This window comes from Hippoglossus hippoglossus, chromosome 23 (genome assembly GCF_009819705.1).
Source record: "Hippoglossus hippoglossus isolate fHipHip1 chromosome 23, fHipHip1.pri, whole genome shotgun sequence".
Lineage (NCBI taxonomy): Eukaryota > Metazoa > Chordata > Actinopteri > Pleuronectiformes > Pleuronectidae > Hippoglossus > Hippoglossus hippoglossus.
The window spans coordinates 8,486,367-8,509,384 of NC_047173.1; the positions used below are offsets into that span (position 1 = coordinate 8,486,367).

At 43.7% G+C, this 23,018-nt stretch overlaps 1 protein-coding gene across 6 annotated transcripts in view; it reads right to left on the bottom strand.

Annotated features, from left to right (window-relative positions):
* The window catches only part of dock4b (dedicator of cytokinesis 4b), a 112,192-nt gene that overhangs the window by 54,734 nt on the left and 34,440 nt on the right, over positions 1-23,018 (bottom strand). For all 6 annotated transcript variants that reach the window (XM_034578452.1, XM_034578449.1, XM_034578451.1 and 3 more), the window contains exons 4-13: positions 22,417-22,472; positions 22,239-22,335; positions 21,548-21,696; positions 19,305-19,389; positions 12,714-12,865; positions 7,145-7,226; positions 6,932-6,992; positions 6,683-6,815; positions 5,729-5,817; positions 499-624 (exon numbers count right to left, since the gene is read on the bottom strand). In XM_034578452.1, the coding sequence (XP_034434343.1) occupies positions 499-624; positions 5,729-5,817; positions 6,683-6,815; positions 6,932-6,992; positions 7,145-7,226; positions 12,714-12,865; positions 19,305-19,389; positions 21,548-21,696; positions 22,239-22,335; positions 22,417-22,472 (1,030 nt within the window). The remainder of the gene's footprint in view (positions 1-498; positions 625-5,728; positions 5,818-6,682; positions 6,816-6,931; positions 6,993-7,144; positions 7,227-12,713; positions 12,866-19,304; positions 19,390-21,547; positions 21,697-22,238; positions 22,336-22,416; positions 22,473-23,018) is intronic.

Sequence of the window (23,018 nt, forward strand, 5' to 3'; positions counted from 1 at the left end):
GAAGGTGACCCCTTTGCTGCTTAGATCCACACAGCAACGACACAATGTGCAATAAGCAGGAAAGTCCTCTTTTCAGTTTTTTTGTGATGAATCCATGTTCTTTCAATCATCCAGGATTAAATTAAGTTTTTCCATTTCTGTATTTCTGCGGTCTGCCGTGATATAACCTCAAGCCAAATGGATAGTTTGTTAAGTTTCAGCTCATTTGACTAATGTAATATCTGATATTTTCATTATCTGAGCCTGATTTCACCCATCGATTTGTTGGATCAACAGTCTTTAAGAAGTGTATAATTACACAAAATCATTACTTATCCGTTTTTTGTTTAGGCCTATTTATTTATGTATCATGTAGCACTAGATGAAGTATAACTAGGGATGATTTCAGAAGGAGGACAATTGAACATCCGGCTCAAGGTTGCGGAGGACGACAGCTTTGCTTTCATTCAAACACTTGCTCTGTAAGTTCTGGCACATGCTGTGTTTGTGGTGTTCTACCTGGCATGATGACGTCGGAGAAGCCCAGTTTCCTGGTGATGGACACGCCGCGGGTGAAGAGGACCATGTACTCCCGTCTCAGCTGCTCGATGTCGCCGTGGAGAAGCTGCAGAGCCACCGCCAGGCCTGAAATGAAACAACGGCAACATTCAAAACCTTATATAGTAAATTTCGTACAGGAGGAAATCCTACATGAAGGCCGCTGCCTGGAATCAATATCCTTATGCAATAATTCAAAATGTCAGCACAGCTAAATTAAAACACAGCTCCAGAATACAGCTCCTTGATGTGCATGTGTGTGTCTGTCGGTGCTCATGACAAGGAGAGGCAGATACATTGAGAGCTAAACAGCAAGGGAGCACAGCAGAGAGAGACAAGACGACGACGCCGATTATTGTTGTGGATGTTTTCAGGAAAGTTGGGAGGCAGCGGCGAAATGGTTCATTAGCTGTGCGAGAGATTTCCGTCACTGAGAGTCAACAAAGAGACGTGACTTGTTTGTAAACGTGTTCGCGATGTGCCAAACTAAACAGAGCCGCAGAGACAGAGCAGGAAGAAGTTGAGGGAAAAAAGATGTTTCAGGTTCTCAAGCTGGAGACAAATTGAGTATCTCATAGAAACACACTAATATAGAAAACTTAATTTTGTCATGGCTGGATAGTGTTCTTGTTTATTAACATTTTTCTGTGGCATGATAGCTGTATCTGGTAAAACACAAGTGTACTCTTAGTCGAAATTTAGACAAATATTGAGTCACTGTGTTTTGCCTGTGTACGGCAGTATACAGCTACAGCTAATACCCTATCTTGCCTATCTTGCCATGTCCCTTTAATCGTCTCGACCATGGCTGCACGCCAAATTCTAATTTGTCTTGCCACAGTTTGTGTAGTGTTTTTCTCTGTTGCTGCATTGTATAGCTTTGTGCAGGGCCATCGGCGACCATAAAGTTGTTGAACTGTGAGTTTTCTCAAAGGTGAAAGCTCGTTTTTCCCTCTTTAGCACAAATTCACAAATACGTGAAGGCGAAGCAAATATCACCACCAATGTATTTATTCATTCTCCACCAATGTGGAGTTCAACTTTGGTGAACTTTAAACCCGAACTTTGACCCTGGACATTCGCAAATTTGATCTGTAACAGTTGGATCTTGTAGCCCCATGAGAGCGATGTTAATGTGCGTGCATGTACACCTTCCTACTGCCTCAGATTGAATGAATTCTGTGGGAAATGCTGCAGAGAAAGTGAAACAAAATTCCTGGATCTACCCATTTATTTGGAGCCGTACCAAAATAATAAATAATTCAAACTGGCACACAGTCCATCAACTGTAGTTCAAAGTGGCACAAAGGTCCGGTGGGAATTGAGAGGAGAGTCCCATTAAGTTCAGGGGAGAGGGTTTTTTTTTCACTCCGGCCTAATCTGCTGGCCCCTTAATGTGGATCAAGCCTTTGGCATCAAAACACACATTCACACACACACACACACAGGCTCTAAAAGCTACAGCCGGGCTACAATTAGGCAAACCAGATTCATTACTATTCTGCCTGAAAGCTGAGAGCTGATGCTGATAAAATAAAAAAGAATAAAAAAAACAATCTCAACCTTTGCTCCTCTCTGCCCACCCGGCCTGCCTCGTCACAAACTCAAAAACAAAACGTTGGAGTTGTCGCAGCCTCTTCTGTCACTGCCTACGCCTGCATGTGGAGGTGGGAGCCGAATTATCTACCTGACCTGACTCACGCACAGCCAGATTCTTATGAAAGACGCTTCAACAGTTAGACTGGGCTACACGCGAACAAAAATCAACATCTCCTCTCATCAACTCTGCGTCTCGTCTTTTCGAGTTTGATCATCCCGAGAGTGACCCTGAAACATACAGGTAGAGAAGAATGAGATATTCATTAGGCTACATGCGAACAAAACAACTGTCTCTCCCTCGCTGCCTCTTTATTACCCAAACAACCGCGTGTTCTTTATATTCTAAGGGCCGTGCATTTGTCTCTCCCCTGCTAATTGGCTGCTAATAGGAGACTTCTGGCACAATGCCAGGTCTGTTTAAGAGGAGAGGAATACAGCGACTCACACACACACACACACACACACACACACACACACACTCGTGCAAAGACGAGGCGCACAAATGGCACACACATATATACGCACATTACGTTATCACAGTCCACTGCACTCTTGTTTTAATTGCCATCCTGACACTAAGTGTAATAAATGGTGGCCTTTAAATTATGCAGGGTGTTCCATAACTCCTGCAACTACTGAAGAGGAGGCCCTGACCTGTTTGCTAAAGATGATGTACTCAAGTGTTACGTATTCTTTCATTCATTCTCCGCAGCAGAGTAATCGCCCTTTGGAAGGAATTGACTTTTCAGACGAGTAACATTGAGCTGTAAGCGATGCTGTAGCTGTTTTGCATGTAGAGTGGGCAGGGATCTGTTAATGTATGGGCAATTTAAGGCAAGAAAAATAAAAAGCAAACTCAGACATTAAGGCCGTAAGGTTTACATGTTCTCATTGTCTCTGTGCAGGTTTTGTCCGCAACCAGATTCGTCCCACAGTCCAAACACACACAGGTTAAGACAAGTTCACGCTACACAACTTGCGGTCTTGAGATGTACATACATCCCTCGCGTCAGGGGGTCACACACTACATGAACTTTCACCTGGAGAGACCCCCGACTAGTATGTCTGCTCTTCAAAGTACGTTTCATCATGAAAGAAAGAAGAGACTCTGAATGATCCTCCGGCTCTTCGGTGTAATCACAGCTCACAGGCTGACACATCAGTTGACATCACAGTTGTAAAGAACGGCCACATTTTGTCTAGATATTTAGTCTGTTAGAAATCGTGTTGGAGTCTGACCTCTCACCCAAGTCAGCTGGAATAGGATCCAGTGCCTTGCGACCCTCACATGATAAGCAGGAGGGATGGATGTTACCTAGAGATTGTTAGTTTACTTCAAACCAGTTGTTGAATGTGCAGCTTCCAAAATGTAGCGATGAAAAAGGCAACTTGTCTCAAACGTTACCAGTCCTACACGAGGCAGAGGCAGAGCAGTGTGTGTGTGTGTGTGCGTGTGTGTGTGTGTGTTGTAATTAAAAGGGATAGAGGAAGTTAAAAATAGCCAATAAGAGCACAGTCCTTGACAAGTGAAACTGAACTATGGGAGCTAATAAAAATGATGATTAATACATGCAGCCGAGACAGATGAATGGTGCTCATAACACGTAAATGAAACCTGGTATTGAGCGTTCATTATCTTGAAGCGATTACCTCTGCCTTGTGATTAAAGCGCTTCTTCCTTCATTTCATGGGATCAATGTCAAATTCAGATAAGTGGTGGAAACACTCTTTTGGAACAAAGTTGTGTGAATTAGCTGCAGCTCTCCTCTAATGCACTTTGAAAGAGGAAGCGCTGCAGCAAATCGGCCCGTTCGGCTGGATCGATGTCTCGGGGGGACAGTTGATCAATAGCGAACATCCAAGTGTTTGTGATAAACTGCAGCCAGAGAAGGACACAAACTCATTCAAATAATTCACTTACGTGTGTTTATGATGTGTGTGTGTTTGTGTTGGGTGAGTGTGCATAATGCTGTCAAATCAAAGCCCGAAGCAAACACGTACAAGATGGAAAAAAACATCACAAGGAAATACAGTTTCTTCAGGCAGCATGCAGCCTTCTGTCAGTGAGGTTTGTTTTTGATGAGAAAGTCTTAATGACAACCAGCAGGCACAAAACTCTGTGCAGCTTCTACTGGAGACACACACACACACTCATCTGTTGTCTGCTTTAAGATTAACTACAACAATGATATCTGTGCTAACTGTTATCTAATCTCTACTTGAGTTTGTATTTATTTACAGTTTTTAATAATAAAATCTATGGTAAAGTATAAAATATCAAGCCTCAAATACATTAATATGTTGGGTATATCGGCCGATATGTCAGTATCGGAAATGTTTTACTACCTTATATCGGCCCCCGAGAGTCCATTTTAGTGCCATTCCTCAGTTTTATGTTATATCCGAAATTAATGTCGACTTTTGAGTCTGCTCAGAAATGCAAACGCTTTACATCTCCACCTGAGATTTGAGCTGGATGTTGCAGTTTTGTTATTCTCGGTTATTGCAGACTGTTCCAAACAGCTTTGTAGTCGTTCAGTTTAATTACCGCATCCCTTCAAGCCTATTCGTGATAATTCGACACACTGGAGCTGTACGACTTCTCCTCAAGTAATTATTGGTGTTCGGAGCGAAGGTAGAAAGAGGAGCTGACTCAGTAGATCTGTCTCACAGATCCTTGACATTCATATCATGTAGCCTTGTCTTCCATCGCTCCAGTTTGCATGCTTCACGCTCCTTCAACAATAATCAACCTTTTCTATGGAGCCGGGCTGTAATGTTCCTATAAGAATACACGAGGGAGACGTGAGAAGACAATCAGCTGCGTTAATGTGGAAAATGAACATTTCCATTATGAAAATTACAGCCTTGAAAAAAGTTTGCATTTATGTAAATCAACGTCAAGGGGAACTCCTGATGAACTGTTGCTGTAGGTTGTGGATTTGACCTCCTGATGCAAACAGCTGCACACCGGCCGACGCTTTTGAATGACTACAGCGCGTCTTCTCGCTTCCCACTTCTGACTCCACTGCACATCATAATTTGAAATCACAATCAAGATGTTCATCATCTGTTTGAATACACAAGATTATTGGCAACACAACTCCTCCGACAGCTGTAGCTCGATGATTCTTTGAAAAAAACAAAAAAAAACGCTCTCTATAATCCCAAGGAGGGATGTACAGCCCTCGAAGCAAAACAATCCTTTCAAATATCAGGTGACATTTCTTTGACGTTTGAAGAACTCCGTGTTTTAATTCTCCGCCAACCTGTTGCTACGGGAAACTGCCGACGTTGTTGTTCCATATGGTGCAAACGGGTTTATTTATAAAAATCCTCTGAATGCGTTTGCAACAGCGAGCTCCCTGCATGTGAAGAAAGAGGAACTTCCCACGCACATTAACACTTAGTCAGACTGACCGGAAGCTGATTATCACATGCAAAGAGACTGATGATGATGATGCAAGTGAGCTGCTAAGTTTGTCATCACGGGATAATGGATGACTAAACCCCCTCGTTGTTTTAAGTCTCAAGCCAAGTGCGATGTGTAGATGTGAGGAAGCAAAATGGATCAAGGAGATGGGGTTCTTACCGGTGTTGGATCCGGACAGGTTGTATCTGGAGTTGGCCTTTTTGATGATGTTCTCATGGATCTGGTACCACTCGCTCTCTGTGTTACACCTGAGATAAAACACAAATATTAAACAAATGGAACAAATAAAACTTTTTCTTCATTAACGCGGAATTCCAATAACAGAGTCTTGAACTTTAACAAATTTTGGGTCAAAACTGATGCAACAGAGACAAAGATAACACTGGATCCTCAATTTCTCATAATGCAACAAATCCAAAATCCCCAGTTTTAAACCTTCTGATGTGGTATCCAAACCCATGCTGAGGTTTTCACAGCAGACAGAATTCACCTGTTTTCACAGGCTGGATTGTTGGCTTAAGTAAAGTGACTTTTTTCTCTAAAATTGACGGCAAGTTAAGTTGTCCCAAAGAATTAGTTACGTGTCTACCAGGCTGTTGCTTTCATTGTTTGGCAGATGGGGTAAAAACAAATTCCTATTTGCAATGGTCACTCAGCTAATCCAACTGAAAGCTCTCAGTCTTAGTGCAGGTGTAGAGACAGTGGTTGTGTTTTCTCCTGAGCTCAGTGTATTTGGCCAGTCAGTCTGATCCAGATATAATCTAGGTCAAACTACTGTGTCGACAGTAGCCTTCTCTGTCCCTTGGGACATTGTGAAGACTGGAATGGATCACAGAACACTTCCACGGCTGCTGGTAGACGAAAAAAAGCAACAAAAAAACACAACCTCTGAAGTGCAAGAGGGAAATGTGCAATGTCTACTTTTCTGTTTGTGAAATGTCGATGCTGCTGCCAGTTAATTAGACTATGAGATAATAAGATGACTTGAATTGAATTGCCTGCAGTTGCATGGAGCTTCTTTAAAGGCAATTGTAGCACTAGATTCCTGAGTTGTGAGTTAATAGTATATTTGGAAGAAAACGACTCAGATGTTAGTTGTCTGCAGTGACTTACGCATAAACCTTGAGCAGGTGGTCGTCCTTAGAGTCAGCAGTGAGGAGGTCGGCGATGCTGACGACAGCACAGCCAAACGGCCGCCGGTACTGTACACTACACAGGTTCTTCTTCTCCCCTGCTCCCATCCTCCCTGCGCACAAGCACAAAGAGGGACAGTGCCAACAGTACTGTTATGAAAGCCTGAGGGATTTGAAAAAAAAGCATGTTGTGTTCAGAAGATTAAAGAAGCAGCATCGTAACTCCCACCTATTCTTACGATGTGCACAACGATGTAGACGTCTTTTCGCAAATCACTGCTTCCCAAATCCTGACAGATGACACAGGAAAATACACATTAGCATCCGATTCAATCATTGTCAATGGGTTGCAGCACTGACTGAGCGTCTTAGTTTTTCTGCTTAATGTAGCATGACAGAGTTAGGTCAGCTCTACACAAGTTTAAACTACTACACCACTCACCACAAACAGCGTGCATTGTCTCTCTGTCTTCTCCGGCGACTTGGGCAAGCCGCTCTTATTCAGCCTGACGAAGAACCTTTCACTGTACAAGAGTAGATACAGAGAGAGAGAGAGAGAGAGAGAGAGAGAGAGAGAGAGAGAGAGAGAGAGAGAGAGAGAGAGAGAGAGAGAGGGAACACACACTGAGATGAATGGGGTCAGGAGTGACGGCTGGCTGTCGTCGTAAACAACTGCATCCAAGCCACAGCTAACAGGAACAGAATAAAGATTAGAAACAATGTCAGAAATGTCAAGCGCTGCACGGTGGGCACTGGAGAAATGTCTTCAAAGTTCAAACTTCAAACTGAAGCGGTTTGAAAACAAGATCGCGAGGCGGGAGAGAGACAGGCAGACGGGGGAACGGAGAAAGACGGATAGAAAAAAAGAAGATATACAGAGTTTGAATTTCTGAACCAAATCCCCAACACAGAACGTCTGTAACACATCCGACAGAGAGCACCACCACACTGGCTCCTGCACCGCCAGATAAAATATTCATGGTGTTGTTGCATGCTGTGGATTCTCGCTGACACTTTTTAGCCCAGATACTGGACCGTCAGCAAAAATAGTGACGGCTGACAAGAAGAAATGCAGAATTTCAGTCGTGTAACTGCCAAGCCGGTTTCATAAATCGAGTGGCTGTGAAAGGGCGAGACTGAAACCATTACAAGCATGTTGAATACAGAAGGAAACTGAGAAACTAACTGATAAGAGCTGCGACAAAGACACTATGCTGTCAATGGGATTTTTGTATAAAACATACAGATGTAATTGCTTGGTTCAGTCAAGTGAAATAAAGCTGTTTGTTTAGCATAACCATCCCAATGACACTGACGAAGATGTAAATGTGGAAAGACAAGGAGATTCAAGAGCGTTTGGCGATAAGGGCCGATGCCAAAATCCTCCAAAAAGTTGCAGGGACCAATTCACACACTTTTACGTGACTGAAGTAGAATGTATACAGCATGTCCTGCCCCCTGCAGGCTCTACCAAGACTCCACCCCCTCATCTGAAATCTTCCTGTTGTTTTGCAAACGTGTCTGACCCCGACAATCTCCTGCTGCGTTCTTCGTATGTGAAAGGCAAACTCTGGAAATGTCCAGACCCAATTTTCCAGATTCAAAGTTCATGTCTGAAAACAGTCTGGGATTCATCCTCTAGGGAGAATGACTGTATGTACAAAATGATCAATCCATCCCATAGTAGTGATAGATATATCAGTCTGGGCCAAAGTGGTGGATGCAACCAGCTGACAGACCGACTGACATCCCCATCCCCAGATCTACGATGCTATAAACAGCTGCACTGAGACAGTGTGGCTGGCTTCCTGTCTAAAAAAGCACTGAATCATAGTTTGGATCTTTTGAACACACTCTACAGTGAGAATTTGAAATATAATAGTTCAAAAGCAACACAGCGAGCTCTGAACAAACTGCCTGAAAAGAACAACCCTGGCCTGAAATGCCCCACGCAGCCGTTTGTGCGCAGGCGTCAAATGAAGTGCATGTCGGGCAAAAACAGAAAGGACGGGCACAGATCGCCTTTTCATTCTCTTTGTGCTCCGTCCTCTCTCGCCCGCTCGCTCTATCTCACACGCACTCTCAAAGCGAGCGGAGGCATCCTGCTGGGCCCCGTCTCATCCTGGCTGGTGAGCTGTGGGCTAATCCAGTTAGGTGACTTTCACAGTCCACTGATAAGCAGAGAGAAAACCTTGTAATGCACTGACGGCTGATAATGAGCCAAGTCGTTGGCACGGCTAACAGGCGAGGCTACAGCGGGGCCCATTCACACCAGAACAGAGTTTACCCCCGCAGATCCTATATGACTTGACTTCCTGCTGCATGCAGTTACAATGGATTAGGATGTTTTATAATAGCTTGAGCTATTAAGAGCTCTTACTACAAGCTTGAAAGTTGTCATCGCTGCTTTCCTCACTGTAACTCAGTGCATTTGTGTATGTAGGGCAGTGGGTGCCCACGTTTGAATTAATTAGGCGCCTGATTATTAATTATACAAATGCTTATGATTTTTCAAACATGTATTCCTTCAGTAGAGTGATCCTTTTATCGGCCGTATAGGAGTAAACCAGTCGAGAGCCAGTTTGCTTTAGACGCGGTTGCTCCTCATTAGCCGCTCTCCGTAACTTTCCAGGCCATTTATCCCAACATATGGAGACGGATTCCTTTGCATTAGACATGAGACTTGCGCGCATGCATTCCTGAACCCTAATTAGTGCTCTATTGTTGAAACCCCAACCACCAATTAACAGCCACTCCTGCAAACACAGACACACACACACACGCCACCCCTCTGCTTCCCTTCGCACGCCCTCACAGCTGCAGCGTGTTGATCACCCGAGCTGGGAGGACCAGCGTCCCCCAGTGGGACCTTATCTCTCTCTATCACCGCTCGCATTAACATAACATGAATAGCCGATTTCCCTCCCCTTCGGGCCCCCACAGCGCTCGCTACTCCCTCTCCTGATATCGATGATTGCATTAGGAGCTGTGAGCTCACCCGACATGGGTACTGAGGAGTGGGGATTGGGATGGTGACTGACTGGCGTGTAAAATACTGGATAAATTAACTGCCAATTGAGCCTACCACCCCCAACAGCTAATCTACCCTTAGAGGCCATGTGGAAAGGCTAGAAAATGACTTTTGAATGGAGAAGACAAGGAAAACTTTACCCTGAAAGACACAAAAGTCTCTTTTCCTCTGGTCAAAAACCCACTAACACACGCTAACATTTGACTTTTGTCTGCAACGGGAATGGAGACAATCGTCCTTCACCCCTCTGGTCAAATTAATCTGCAGTAAACACTGGTTTTAATTGACTCCGGCTCCAGTTGGCAGTAATGGAAATCACGTCTACTGGCAATGAAAAATTTTTTTTTAATGTGTTCAAAAACCTGTGTGCACCCGCACATTTTGTAAAAGAGCTGAAAAAGAAAAAGATTTGACAGCAGAGTCATGCAGAGGGACACAAAATGCGCACATAGCCTGAGGTCTCTCATGAAAAGCGCACACACACACACGCACACGCACACACGCGCGCGCTGCGAGTCCAAGTCCAGCCATCCATGGATGACCTTGTTAGACGTGAGCGGAGGTCAAACTCGGAAGAGGGAAGTGCAAGTGTGTGAAAAGTTGCCACAAATGTGTGTTTGTTTGGAAATAGCCCCTAAACACACAACACAACAGAGAGAGCGGGAGGATTGTGTGAGGATGGTACAGCATTCCCCTGTGTTCGTGTGTGTGTGTCCTGCTGAAGAGCGATTCAAGTAGTCTGAACTGAGCACAAAGAAGCTGCCATGGTGCACAGGGGCTGCTGGTGTTGGCACAGTGCAGAAACAACGGGTCGGACACCCATCTGGTCGCAGACACACACTCGCACACAAACCACCGGCACTGAGGGAAGCGCAGAAATGGCTCCCTGCCAGGCAGCTTGTGTAAATGTGTGTGTGTCTGTTTGTGTGCGACCAGACAGTGAGAGACAACGTTGGCAAGCTGCCATTGCAAGATTTTCCTTGAAGACAACCGATGTCATTGCAACACACACACACACACACACACACACACACACACACACACACACACACACACACACACACACACACACACACACACACACACACACACACACACACACACACACACACACACACACACACACACACACACGGTTAAGACCTTTCACTGCCTTTATCTCCCAAAACTGATAGAAAATTTGTAATTAGCTGATTTAGGAAACAAGATAAAATGTATTGAGGAAAAAGCATTTTGTTTGCAATATACACTGAATATCTGAAGCTGCTGTTGTGTGACAAATGTTTTCGCTCAACAACTAAAGTCGACGTTATTATGTTTCATATAATGCAAATCAAAGTGTAATACACGACAGAAGTGGAGGAGTCTAATGACTCATACCTGGCTGAGGTACTCAAGCTTTAAGAAAGAGAGAGCAAGACAGACGGAGAAAGAGAAAAAGAGAAACATAATGACAGAGACGGAGAGAGACAGCGCTTCAAGTGGAACTTAATTTGATGCTACTAGGTGGTCATTACCCACTTCAAGACAAAGCACAGACTGGGGATCAGAGCAAATGTACCTGCATTACTGCCAAGCCTTATAGCTTACACTTCGATTATGGATGTATGTGTTATAAGAAACAGAAGCATATTTAAATACACTTTGCAGGTTAAAAGGGCCTCTGATCTGCTGATATATTCCGCGCTCAGAAGCTTGTTGTTCAGGAAATCTTTTACGGCTTTCAGACGTGAAACGAAGTCCAGACATTCTCCTGAAATTGTCCGAAGGGGCTGTAAGTGAAAACGCGAATGTCTAAGTTTATCCCGCAAGCCCCCTGGTAAGATTTCCAGAAGATGTCCGAGTGAGCCCATCTGAGAATACAGTGGGAAAACAGTGGGCTGACGAAGAAGTCGAGTTCGAAAGACGAGATTCGAGAGCTTAAGGTGATAAGGGCCGACGCTGGAGTCGATGTGCTGTGGAATTTATTGGTCTTGCATGCTCTGCCCAGACGCCACACCTCGCCCGAGTGCTATGGACATTTTCCTGTTGTTGTGAACGCGTCTGACTCCTGCTGCGTTCTTCTTATGTCCGTTATTTGAACCAGCATTTCACTTTCCTTGTATGACACAGAGCCTATTTCCTTGTGAGCTATTTATTCACACTGACGAACTTTCTCCATGTAAGGTTTGAAGAAACTTGCATCAACCCACTTTGCACAACAGTAATTTTGATGACTAATAAATTGGATTTCAGCAGAAAGTAGAAGTGGAGAAACAGTTTCCCTGCACACAATAATAAAACAATGAGTCCCATCACTGTCGCCCCCGTTCCTCTGATGTGACCCTGCGGGGCGGAGAGTGGCGTCAAACACGAGCACGACTTATCAAAAGTAATTTCAACCCCCTCGTTTCCCCTTTGCCTGATGGATCCGCTTGTTTGTGACGTGCCACGAAATTTCGCTTTGAACTGTGAAACTGAGGAGCTTAAACACAGTGTTCCATTTGGCCGACGCCCAATCAGGAGGCTGCGGTGAGTGTGTTGGCGTGCGTGTGTGTGTGCGAGTGACGTGTTCAGACTCTGATGGTGACAGGCTCTTTTATGTGGACAGCAAGGACACGTTTTATGTGAGAAAAATAGCACGGCCTGGCCCACTTTTATGTGTCCAAGTGCGTTTTAACAACCTGCTTCATTTAATAAATCTTCATGAATATAATTAGAGCAGAGTTTGTGGCACGAGAAGAAGAGAAGCTATTAGAGACGTCTGCTCTTCCACCTGCGGTCAATAACGCCAAAAGAACACAACAAATATACAACATATGAACACACATGTTTGATTAAAAATCAAAAGAATGATAATCAAATAGCAAAATACAAAAATGACGCATTTTCCATCCTTTTCTTCAAGCTGCTTTCAGACATGCAGCTAGTTTTCAGCCATTTTCCAGGGTTCCTGAAATAGGTATGAAACAGTAAAGGATTATTTTCTCCAAGCTTCTACCTGAGGGGGCGGCTCTCTCGTCCGTCATAGATGTGGAAGAACACCTCGAGCTCCTCTCCCAGGTTGGCGCTCATCAGGCTCTTCACGTGGACAAACAAGTGATGGGTGCTTGCGGGCGCGGTGGTCTCCTTCTTACGATGCCGATGTTCCATCTATGGAGAGGGAGGAGAGGAGAGGAAATTTGACCACGTTAGTCTGCAAATACACACAAATGCAAAGATTCAATAAATAAAAAGTGATTAAAATACTAAAATTCTCTGCTGTTGTGATAAAGGTTTGAGGGTCTGGATTTTGGGAAGGTTAAAAAAACTGTCAAATCCATAAGCCCCTTAAACCCAGGATCAAAGCTTATCAAATTCAGTTAATGCTCGGGGAAAAAAAACAACATGTTGGTTCCATCTCTCTAACAAGAGCTGCTGTATTTTAAGTGCAGAGTTTCCCAGTCAAAGATTAATAACATCCCTCTGAGACATCTCACTGTTGGGAGGAGATTTATTTTGCACATTTGCATATATATTTGAAGACAGTCCAAAAAAAAGGTATAGATTCTGTTGATATTGATTTGAGTTAATATAGCTTGTGATATCGCAGCCTGTCAGCAGCACCTGAGGCTAAGAAGTGAGCTTCATTGTGTGACTGTTTCTTTGTTGCCAGAGGAATCACACAGGACGCATACATGGGTGAGAATACAGACGCTCACATAAACACTTCAAGTGCTTAGAGATGTATTAATGCAATTTGCGCTTTCACAGAAAACGATTATGTCCTTTTTACCGAGAAAAACATCTTGCATAATCCCAAACAGGTATAAAAGCAACCAACTTGTATTTATGTACCTCTTATCTTTAAGTAGGCTAATTAGTTTATTGACACAAAGACATTTTAGTGCCGTGGTCCGCATCCCCTCTCAAATGGATTCTTAATCTCCGAGAAATAGGAACAGAAGCTGTACGAATCACGCTGAATACGAATGCATGCAGAGAAACAGTCGCACAACGTAGAATCGAATCACATCTCAGTGTCTGGTGGTGCAGAGGCACTGTCTGATAGTACATGCTTTATTAAGTCAATCTATATCAGAGCTTCGTCCTAATCTGCCGTCAACGTCCAAAAATACAAGGACACACAAACGTATCCAGAACACACACAGCGCACCAGATGGCCAAACGTGCCCCCTGCCAAATTTTGCTCCATATTCACTTCTGTAGTGGGATGTAAATAGATGGGTAAGGCAGAGGGGAGAAGGAGGATGATGCAAGGTTAGAGTGCAGTGGAGCATCACCACAGGAAAGCATCAGTGAGTATTGAGAGCCAAATGCAAACCGTACAGTACGTATATTGGTAATATTGGTAAAACAAAATACACATACTACTGGAATGGATCAGTTACCTTATAAAAGCACATTTGCACATTTTTTTCATCAAGATCCATGAATTATGCTCTTTGAAATCAACAGACAAGTTGGACACGCACTAAACTTGAATGTGATCTTCCTTGACCCATATCACATCTTTCCACCAGGTTCTGTGGGAAGTTTACTTAGTTTAGGTAGTTTTTGCATAAACTAACTGCAAAACAAATTGAGATTTAAAAAGGTTAAAAAGGAATACTCTTTCTAGAGAACTGTTCCTTGAATCTATTTTGGAAGTTTTATTTGGTTCAGGTTAGTGCAGCAGAAGCAACCATGTTTGAACCCTTGTACTTTTAAAAGGTAAAGTTCAACATTTTGGGAAACGCTTCAAATCTCTGAAAGTTGATTTTCATGCTGCAGTGAAATGTGAGATTAACAGCAACTATCTAGAGCACAGGTTCCCAGATGTTGTCAGCCCCTGACCACTAAAATAACAGTGTCAGAGACCTGGGACCACTATTATACCAAAAGATATTGATTTGAGGAAGGAAAAATAAAATGTGCTACGTACTCATTTCAGAATGTTTCCTGTGTTGCTGTAAATTAACCTAAAAGCAAACGATTCTGCCACAGTTTTGTCAAAATCCCTGCAGGTTTTTTTTTTTCTTTCATCTTTTGTTTCAATTATAGCTCAAATATATTTATTTAATTCTTGTGAAATTGTTTGTGTTTCTTGGAAATCATTTTTCTTTTCCTCGAAACCCCCCAGGTGGTCCCAAAACCCTGGTTTGAGAAGCACTGGCCTAGAGGGTAAGAAACAAATCAAAAATACATTGTATACTTTTGGAAAACAGCTGACTGCACTATATAAAGACACAACCATGGTCCTCTAAGAATTAAACATGACAGAACATTACATCACAAATCATTGTACAGTTGCAATATCTGTCAAGATGATGAATATGTTTCGTTTTGTCCCGACTGCTCTGGCCTATCTCAGCTCCCGGAAGAAAACACACTGGAGGGTGATCTAACAACAACAAGGCGCCAACACTGTTTTTAACCAGATCTGTTTTTCTATTCTGTGCACAACGGGGCTGAGCTGGTTTTGACGCAGAACGACTACTTCTTGAAAGGTCTAATTTATGCTGTGGGATTTTATTACGGAGGTTATTTTCAGTTTGTCATTAAAGCAGCCCGGCGGGAGCACTGTGTGGTTATACGACAGCTTCGGCATGACTAGACACAAAGGCGTAGACGTGACAGCGTTGGAATAAGGCTGGCGGGGCCTGCTGGCAGCACATAATGCTCCGGGTAACGAGGGGACGCCGAGAGGGAGAGATCGCTGAACACAGGGGGCATGGCCGTGTCTGTGTTTGGCGGAGCGTCTTATTATTGTTGACTGTGTAATCTTTCCCTAAACAGCACGACACAGCACCGAGAGGAGTGACTGTCAAAGCACAAGGAGATTCTAAAAAGGGGAGAGGGGTCAAACTGAGGCCAAAGTGAAACTGCTACATCCCTCCACCATGGAGCCATCGTTCTCTCACTTCCACATTAAGCTTCTTTTTATTCCTCAATAGAGCAATAGATGCGCGTTCAGGCTTTTAAGTTCTTCAGTGATAACTCATGTCACAGAGGAGATTTTACTCCAGCACGTCCAGGGGCCAGGCATGATCTGTCACTGCTGTCCAATCTGTCACTATCTGCCGAAAGTGAGTCCATCACTATGGGGTCTAAACTCAGCGCTGCGGACACTCAAAAGGCGACTGGAGTCACTCTCCAAAGGAAAAACAAACAGGAAGTCTGAAGCTGACTCAACTGATACTCCCCAGTATCACCAACTGATCGTGACACTGGGGAGACAATTAGGAAATTTGATGAACAGTTATTTCCTCAAATTTTGAAGGAGCTACCAAAATAAAATGGCTTAAAAAAGTGCCTGTTTTCAGGAGTCACATCAAACTAGTCACATTCAAATCTGACCATAAACTCCCAGAGCTGTATGGGTCTGTGTGATACCACGATATAAACTTAGTAAAACTCTTTCGTCTTTGTTTCATTGTGACACATATGTAGATGAGATTGATGAGAGCAGTGGGAAACAACCAGATTACAAAACATCTGGGCCAAAAAAAACAAAAAGAATTACATTTTATTTAGTGCCCGACTAATATGGATTTTTGGGTGCGGTTATCGTAAATAAGTAAATTCTCAACGTATATTTAAAAAGCTTTTTCTGTAAAATAAAAGTTTTCATATTAGCGTAATGCTCATATTGGAAAACACAGATACTAATACTTCTGTGAAAGGGTCAAATTGGACGATTTTTATTGGCCAAACAATAAATTGGACAGGCCCTGGTTTTTTTATCCTTCTCAGTATCCTCTTTATTTCTCCCTGGGCAGAGATCACATAATTCCTCAACACAATGCAGCAGTAAAGCTACTGTAGATTTTTTTCACAGTAACACCCCGCTGCCCTTTCAACACACACACACACACACACACACACACACACACACACACACACACACACACACACACACACACACACACACACACACACACACACACACACACACACACACACACACACACACACACACACACACACACACACCAGGTAATCTCTGTCTCAATTTAATTAACCCACACCACAGCGGCTCGGTGCAGGATAGAAACAAAGAAGCTGCTCTCGTAAACAAAGATCCCACAGAAAAATACTGATGTCATTAAGCTCAAGTGTGTTATGTCTTGGTGTGAGCGAGTGTGTGTATGACACCAGTGGATGCCTGTGCCTTCATCTCGTCCCCAGTAAAGGACTGGGATTGCAGTCATTTGCTGATTGTGTACTGTACGCCATTTAATAGAGGTGCATGAAGCTTTCATCCTGCTGCCTGCTTTTGTTTTGACTCACAAAAAAAGAAACAGATGGATTAAGAGCTTCAATTACCCCTACAAGGGAAAGCCGTCACAGTGTGTGTGTGTGTGTGTGTGTGTGTGTGTGTGTGTGTGTGTGTGTGTGTGTGTGTGTGTGTGTGTGTGTGTGTGTGTGTGTGTGTGTGTGTGTGTGTGTGTGTGTTTGTCTATCTGCGTGTGCGATACAATCCTCGCCGCACCGAACCAGGGGCAGAGAAGTGGTTGCCACGGTAACAGCGGTTGGGGCTTGGAGAAAGCGGGAAGGAGATGCAGGGAAGAGGGGAAGGGGGGAATGAGGGAGAGAGGTTTGAGGACAAATGGATAAAAGAGGAATTTATTCATTTGATGCTCATACTGGTGCTTATCCAGAATGGCTAACACACCGAAACTGAGTTTGCTTTTTGTTAATATTGTGTAAGGCAGATAAAATGCTCAATTTAGCACAAAATTCTAATATTATTTTGTTTGTAATTGCCGCTGGATAATTTCCAGCCAACAGGGACAAAAATGCCTCAAAAGTAAAATAAATAAGTGAGGCTGGAGTTTCTTCAAGCCTTTGAAGTACTCACTTGATATTTTTCTGCACTGTGGAGCATAATACCTCTTATACACTAAAATTAGAGTTTTGGGTTAGGGTTAAGGTATACGCAGGTTTTCTAAACGTGGGTAAACCCGCTTAAAAGGGCGATTAACTTCTTTCCCATTGCCAGAAGAGGAGTTTAGCCTTTTAGTTTTCCCCAGTACGTCATGTTCCACGTCACGAACAGACCGAAAACTGTCTTGCCAAATTAGAGCATTCACCCGGGTGTCGTGTCGTGAAGACCAGACCGTTATTCTCATATTAAGGTGGTCCATTTAAATATGACGCCCTCTTCCCTGATCCCTGCTACACTGTTTCTGCTGTTTGTCTCCACTTTTACAGTTTAGAGTTTTAACCACATTTTAAATGGTCCTCAATGTCTTGTATAGGGGTTTCCTGCATTGCACTCCCTGTTTAGCTTAGCATGCTGCTGGACTAATCCAGGCAGCATTTTACAAGTGGAGCCGTCAGCACCAAGCCTAATTGCGTTTCCATTAGTTGCAATAGATGGTGTAATTATGATGAGAGTGTTGCTGACTGAACTCCCGTCAATGAGTTTCATATGTTTCTAAAACTGGAATTGTGAAATCACACAGGGACCTGGTGTGCTTAGGTGGCAGAATGGGGAGGGTGTGATCTGCCACCTGCCAGCTTAGAGCAAGAGGTTTCACAGACTGCTGTCAGTGATGGATAGCTTCTCTCCTAACCTCGGAGGTTAGCTAGAAGAGAGACACTGGTAAAACATCCCCTCGCCTGCCTGATGCGATCAGCTGACGGATGTTCCTCCCCACGCAGGTTGCTTGAAGCAAGTAGCAGCTGTAAGTCAGCGAGGGACAATTTCAAAACATATTCTTTCGGCAAAATGGTCACAAACTCGATATATGACTGTAGCTATAGATCAACGGATCCATTTATTATCTCTACAGCCTTTGAGGGTCCCGGCCGACATTAAGCGAGAGGCGGGGTACACCCTGGACAGGTCGCCAGTGTATCGCAGGGCTAACAACCATCATTGATAAAGTTCAAACCTGTGAGGTGCTAACCGTTGCACCACCATGCCCCTACAACAGTTCCACATATAATCAAAATGTACAGAACCATTTTAAGCTATTTTGAGTATATGTACAGCCTTAGATTTGGGGTAATCTCTCTTCAACAGATTCTGTAGGTGAGGGACAAGAGTTTGGGCTTCTGGTTTCTAATTCTACTTTGATCAATCACGTTTGAGCAGGCTTTGGTTGCCCGCAGGTAAACAGTCTGTGTGGAGAGCAAAAGAGGCAGAGCATTGACTGAAATGCATCAGCTTTTTAATATATCTGCATTTTACAGTTAGCTGTTGACCGAGTTTAGAACAAAATGTCACCTGGGCCTAAAACACTATGTGTGGAGAAATGTTCAACTTGTGTGATAAAAGAAACTAGTCAAACTGTAAACAGTGTACGGCGAACAGATATCCGCTGTCTGTTGCGCCCAAGAGACAAATTTGTTGTCTGACGATAGCTAATGGGCTCCGAGACTTGAGTCCATCCTACATTGAGAGATAACGCTCAAATAAACAGCACTTTTAAAAACTGTCAGTACGAGGCTGAGATGAGCTCTTTTGGACTTAGCCTCTCATACAAGGACACTTCAGCAGGTAATTGTTGAAGCAGATCCTGTAATCACCCGCACTTCACCCCCGACTCGCCAGAGGAGAGGAAATACAGATCACGTGAAGAAGAGGTGTAAGACCACTTACCAGTTTGTAAAGCTCTGTGACGCTGATTTCATCTGGGTCCACCATGCTGAACTCTCGCCTGGGCACCAGGTCCAAGCCAAGTTGTCTGTAACACAAAGACACACACAGGATATACCCGAGATCAGACAGATCATACACATATTACAATGATATTTAATTCCTATCTTACTCTGTGGTGGACAAAACAGACAAGGTCGACTGAATTGAGCATCAGCTACGAGCGCACACACACGCACACGCACACACACACACACACACACACACACCAGTGCTGTCAGATCAGCAGTGTCATTCGTTTAAATAAAGTTGACAGATCATCCTCCTCTCTGAGGAAGAGATGAAAGAAAACCCTCCTCTCCCTTTAGCCATCTGCTCTTCCCACTGTCCTCTTTATCCACCTTCCTCCAACTGCTCCCCTGCACCTCGTCCTCTCTCCATCCTTTAACCCTCTCTGTTTCTATGTGTCCCCGTCCGTTTCTTAAAACTACCTCTCCCTTTCTCCTTTCTTCCTCCTTCTTTTCCTCTCCTTATCCTCCTCTAGGCCAACTCCTTCTCAGTGGACCAAAACAGACTGTGTCTCCTTGGCAGCAATAAAAGAGGCGGTCAACCGCACAACTGCCCACGAAGAGAGCCTGTCCGGCCATCTCCTCAATAAGGAGGAGGGAAAATGAAGGAGGGTGAAGGGTAAGGATGAAGAGAATGAGAATGAGAGAACTTGTGAGTTTTTTTGTCCTTGTTTCACCCTCATGGCATGGAAAGCAAAGAGAGAATAAAGAAAGAGAGTGCAGGGATGTCTGTGTGAGAGGGGGAATGAGACTTGACGGAGTGAAGAGAGCGCCTGCAGGGAGGGTAGGTGACAACAAAAGACAGAGGAGCAGGGAGAGAAGAGAAGAGCCCAGGGAGAAAAAGAGAGAGTCTAGGGAACGAGTGAAAGAAGAGTTAGAGAGCTGCAAGAAACGACCCAAGTGAAGGAGCTTAATATAAATCAAATCTTCTGATTAGCAGATAATATTGTGGTGAATTTGCAGGTTTAATTGTAGCTCATTAACTACAGATCATATACGCTTGTATTATAAACAACCATTAAAACATCATCTTTTTTTTATGCATTGCATTTTAAAGCAGTCGTAGTAGAAGAATAACTTCTGCCTCTATCCAGTCGGATATTAAGCTTATTTATTAATTTGTTATATATATATTTGTCTTTAAAAGGATGTGATGTAGAATCAAGCAACAGACGACACATGAAGAGACCAAATGTGCACGGCTGAGTCCAAACAGGACCTTTGTCAAATTGAATATTCAATAAAAAACTGTTATCTTGGTGCCAGCGGTTGCGGCAGTTCTTCAAACTGTCTGACAGACATCCTGAAATATGTCCTGAATTGGCTGTAGTGCAGTGAACCAGTGGAAATAACCAGTTCCTCCTCTCAGGTGTGCCCAGGTATTTCCTCTTCTTGTTCTCTTTCAAGGTAAAATAAGCACCTGAAGCAGCCAGCGTCCTTCTTGTGCTCTGTAACCGTTTCTTTCACACCACTTGGAAATCCAATTACATATGTAACCTTGTAACGTCAATAAACACAACAAGAAAAGTCCAACCATCCCCCTAATGATGTTAGTGGCCGCCAGTGGTTGCCTGCTGTGGGTGTGAATGAAGCTGTACAGGAGTTGGGTTTGACCATCCCCAGAGCCGGGACTTTACTGAGGAGCTAAAGTTCAATCAGCAAGACTTTCTCTATGTCCCATTCATTCCCAGTTCTCACTCTCCCTACCTTATAACCATGGTGTTTACGGGAATCCAATCAGATTTTGCCATGATCTCAATCGGCCAACCGTGTCGTTGCTGCCAAACTTTAAATCTGCTCTCTCTTTCGGTGTCAGCTTTCATTTCAGTGATTCGCTGTGACCCTCCTCCTCCTCCTCCAGTCACCTCCAGCCTCCATATCCAGAGCCCTGGTCGAGCCCAGCTGAGTCCACTCATCACATAAACCATCACCAGTGTCTAGAACTCGGTAGGTTTCCTATACTACTCAGGGCCTCACCCACATTATGACATCATGAGGGGTGCAAGATTGACATAACTATAAAGGCATGAAATATGACTGAGATTCATAAAAAATAAATAAAATCAATACGGTTATTTGATGTGTGACTATAAAACATGGCTCTGCTCTGCGCTTGAAGCCATATTTTGGACATTTGAAAAGGAACGCCCACTTCCTGTCTGCTCGTCGTCTACTCACTCGTTGCCCCAGTCCAATCTCGCCGTGATGTGCTGCTTGACGTCCCTCATGCGGTCGTGGGTGAGGTGGCCCACCAGCACCTGCCTCCTTAGGTCCAGGATTTCATTCATCACGTGCCAAAGCCGGTGGAACAAATCCCCCTCGCTCTTCTGCGGAGGGAGAAAACGGAGAGGCGGAAAAAGTGAGAGACAGGTGAAGGTGATGAATGAAAGGGAAATTGACAGACGAGAAGATGTGGGGGTAGGCAATGGATAATGTGAAAAAATACAGTTGTAATCAAACCCCAGAAATGTACAAAAGAAAAAAGCGGCACAACAAACAGGAGAAAGCTGAGGAGTTCGAGAAGAAGTGGGCGACCCAGACAGAGAAGCAGACAGAGACTTCGAAATGGATTGGTGCAAATTAGCTTCAATGTCCTGCTGCTTCTTTGCCTGAAATTTATGCACTTTGATCCGCGAGTATTCATCAGCTCAATTTAATCAGCACCCCAGATAGCTTAATAGGCCACAAACACAATCAATCTCACCAATGAGTGTGCACGAAAAAAGCTTTGACTGTTTGTAGCATTTAAATTACCCAGGGCCAGATAAATTCCCTTCGTGAGAAACGCAAAAAAAGGCGGTTTCGCTAAAGCAGAATTGCTATTTGAATCTGTGTGCGTGTGCGTGTGCGTGTGTCAGAGCATTCTTACCACGTAGAGCTGTTTCCACATGGCACCCCAGTCTCGCAACGTCGAAGTCATCTCTGTGATGACGGAGTCTTCGACGGGGGTGACCGTCTCAAATTGCCTGCAAAAAGGAAACGGATAAAACCTTTTTTTCACAGCCTGCACACACATAAATGAAAAAAGAAAAAGGAACATTACTCACCCTTTATTCTTGACGTGGGCATTTTTCAAGTGGATGTAACTCGAAGGGAAGATCCCCTTTGGGAAGAAGGTAAACAGGTTATTGAGTGCTTCAAATGATCCCGCCTTCCTGCAGCATTCGAGTTTAACTGTTTATGTGGAAATGATGCATGTGATCAATAAAGTGCATAAAGTGTGTTTGTGGGTTAAAAGAAGGAGCTGAAAAAGAGATAAAAGCACAGAGCAATGGGATTCAGGAGACAAAAAAAGATGAAAGTGTGTGTGTCTGTGTGTGTGTGTGCCGTTAATAAACTGCCTCCTGCTCCCCACTGACTTGCGGATATCAAAGTGGAACTTATGTTTAAGTATCTCTGGATAAATGCAACAGACACACACTTGACGCTTTACTCCACAAGCGACTGCCAGTCACACTTTGAGCTCATGTCACTCGTCTTCCATTTGTTTGTGCTGTGCAGTGTGTGCATGAGATGTGCAGCTTAATTAGCAGAAATTATTATACTGGGTTTAACTGGTTGGTTTTTGAGCAGGAAAGGTTTTTTTATTGAAAACATTTATGGAGTTTGATTTTTTTTAGTTGAAGAAGCTGTCATTCACTTGACTTTT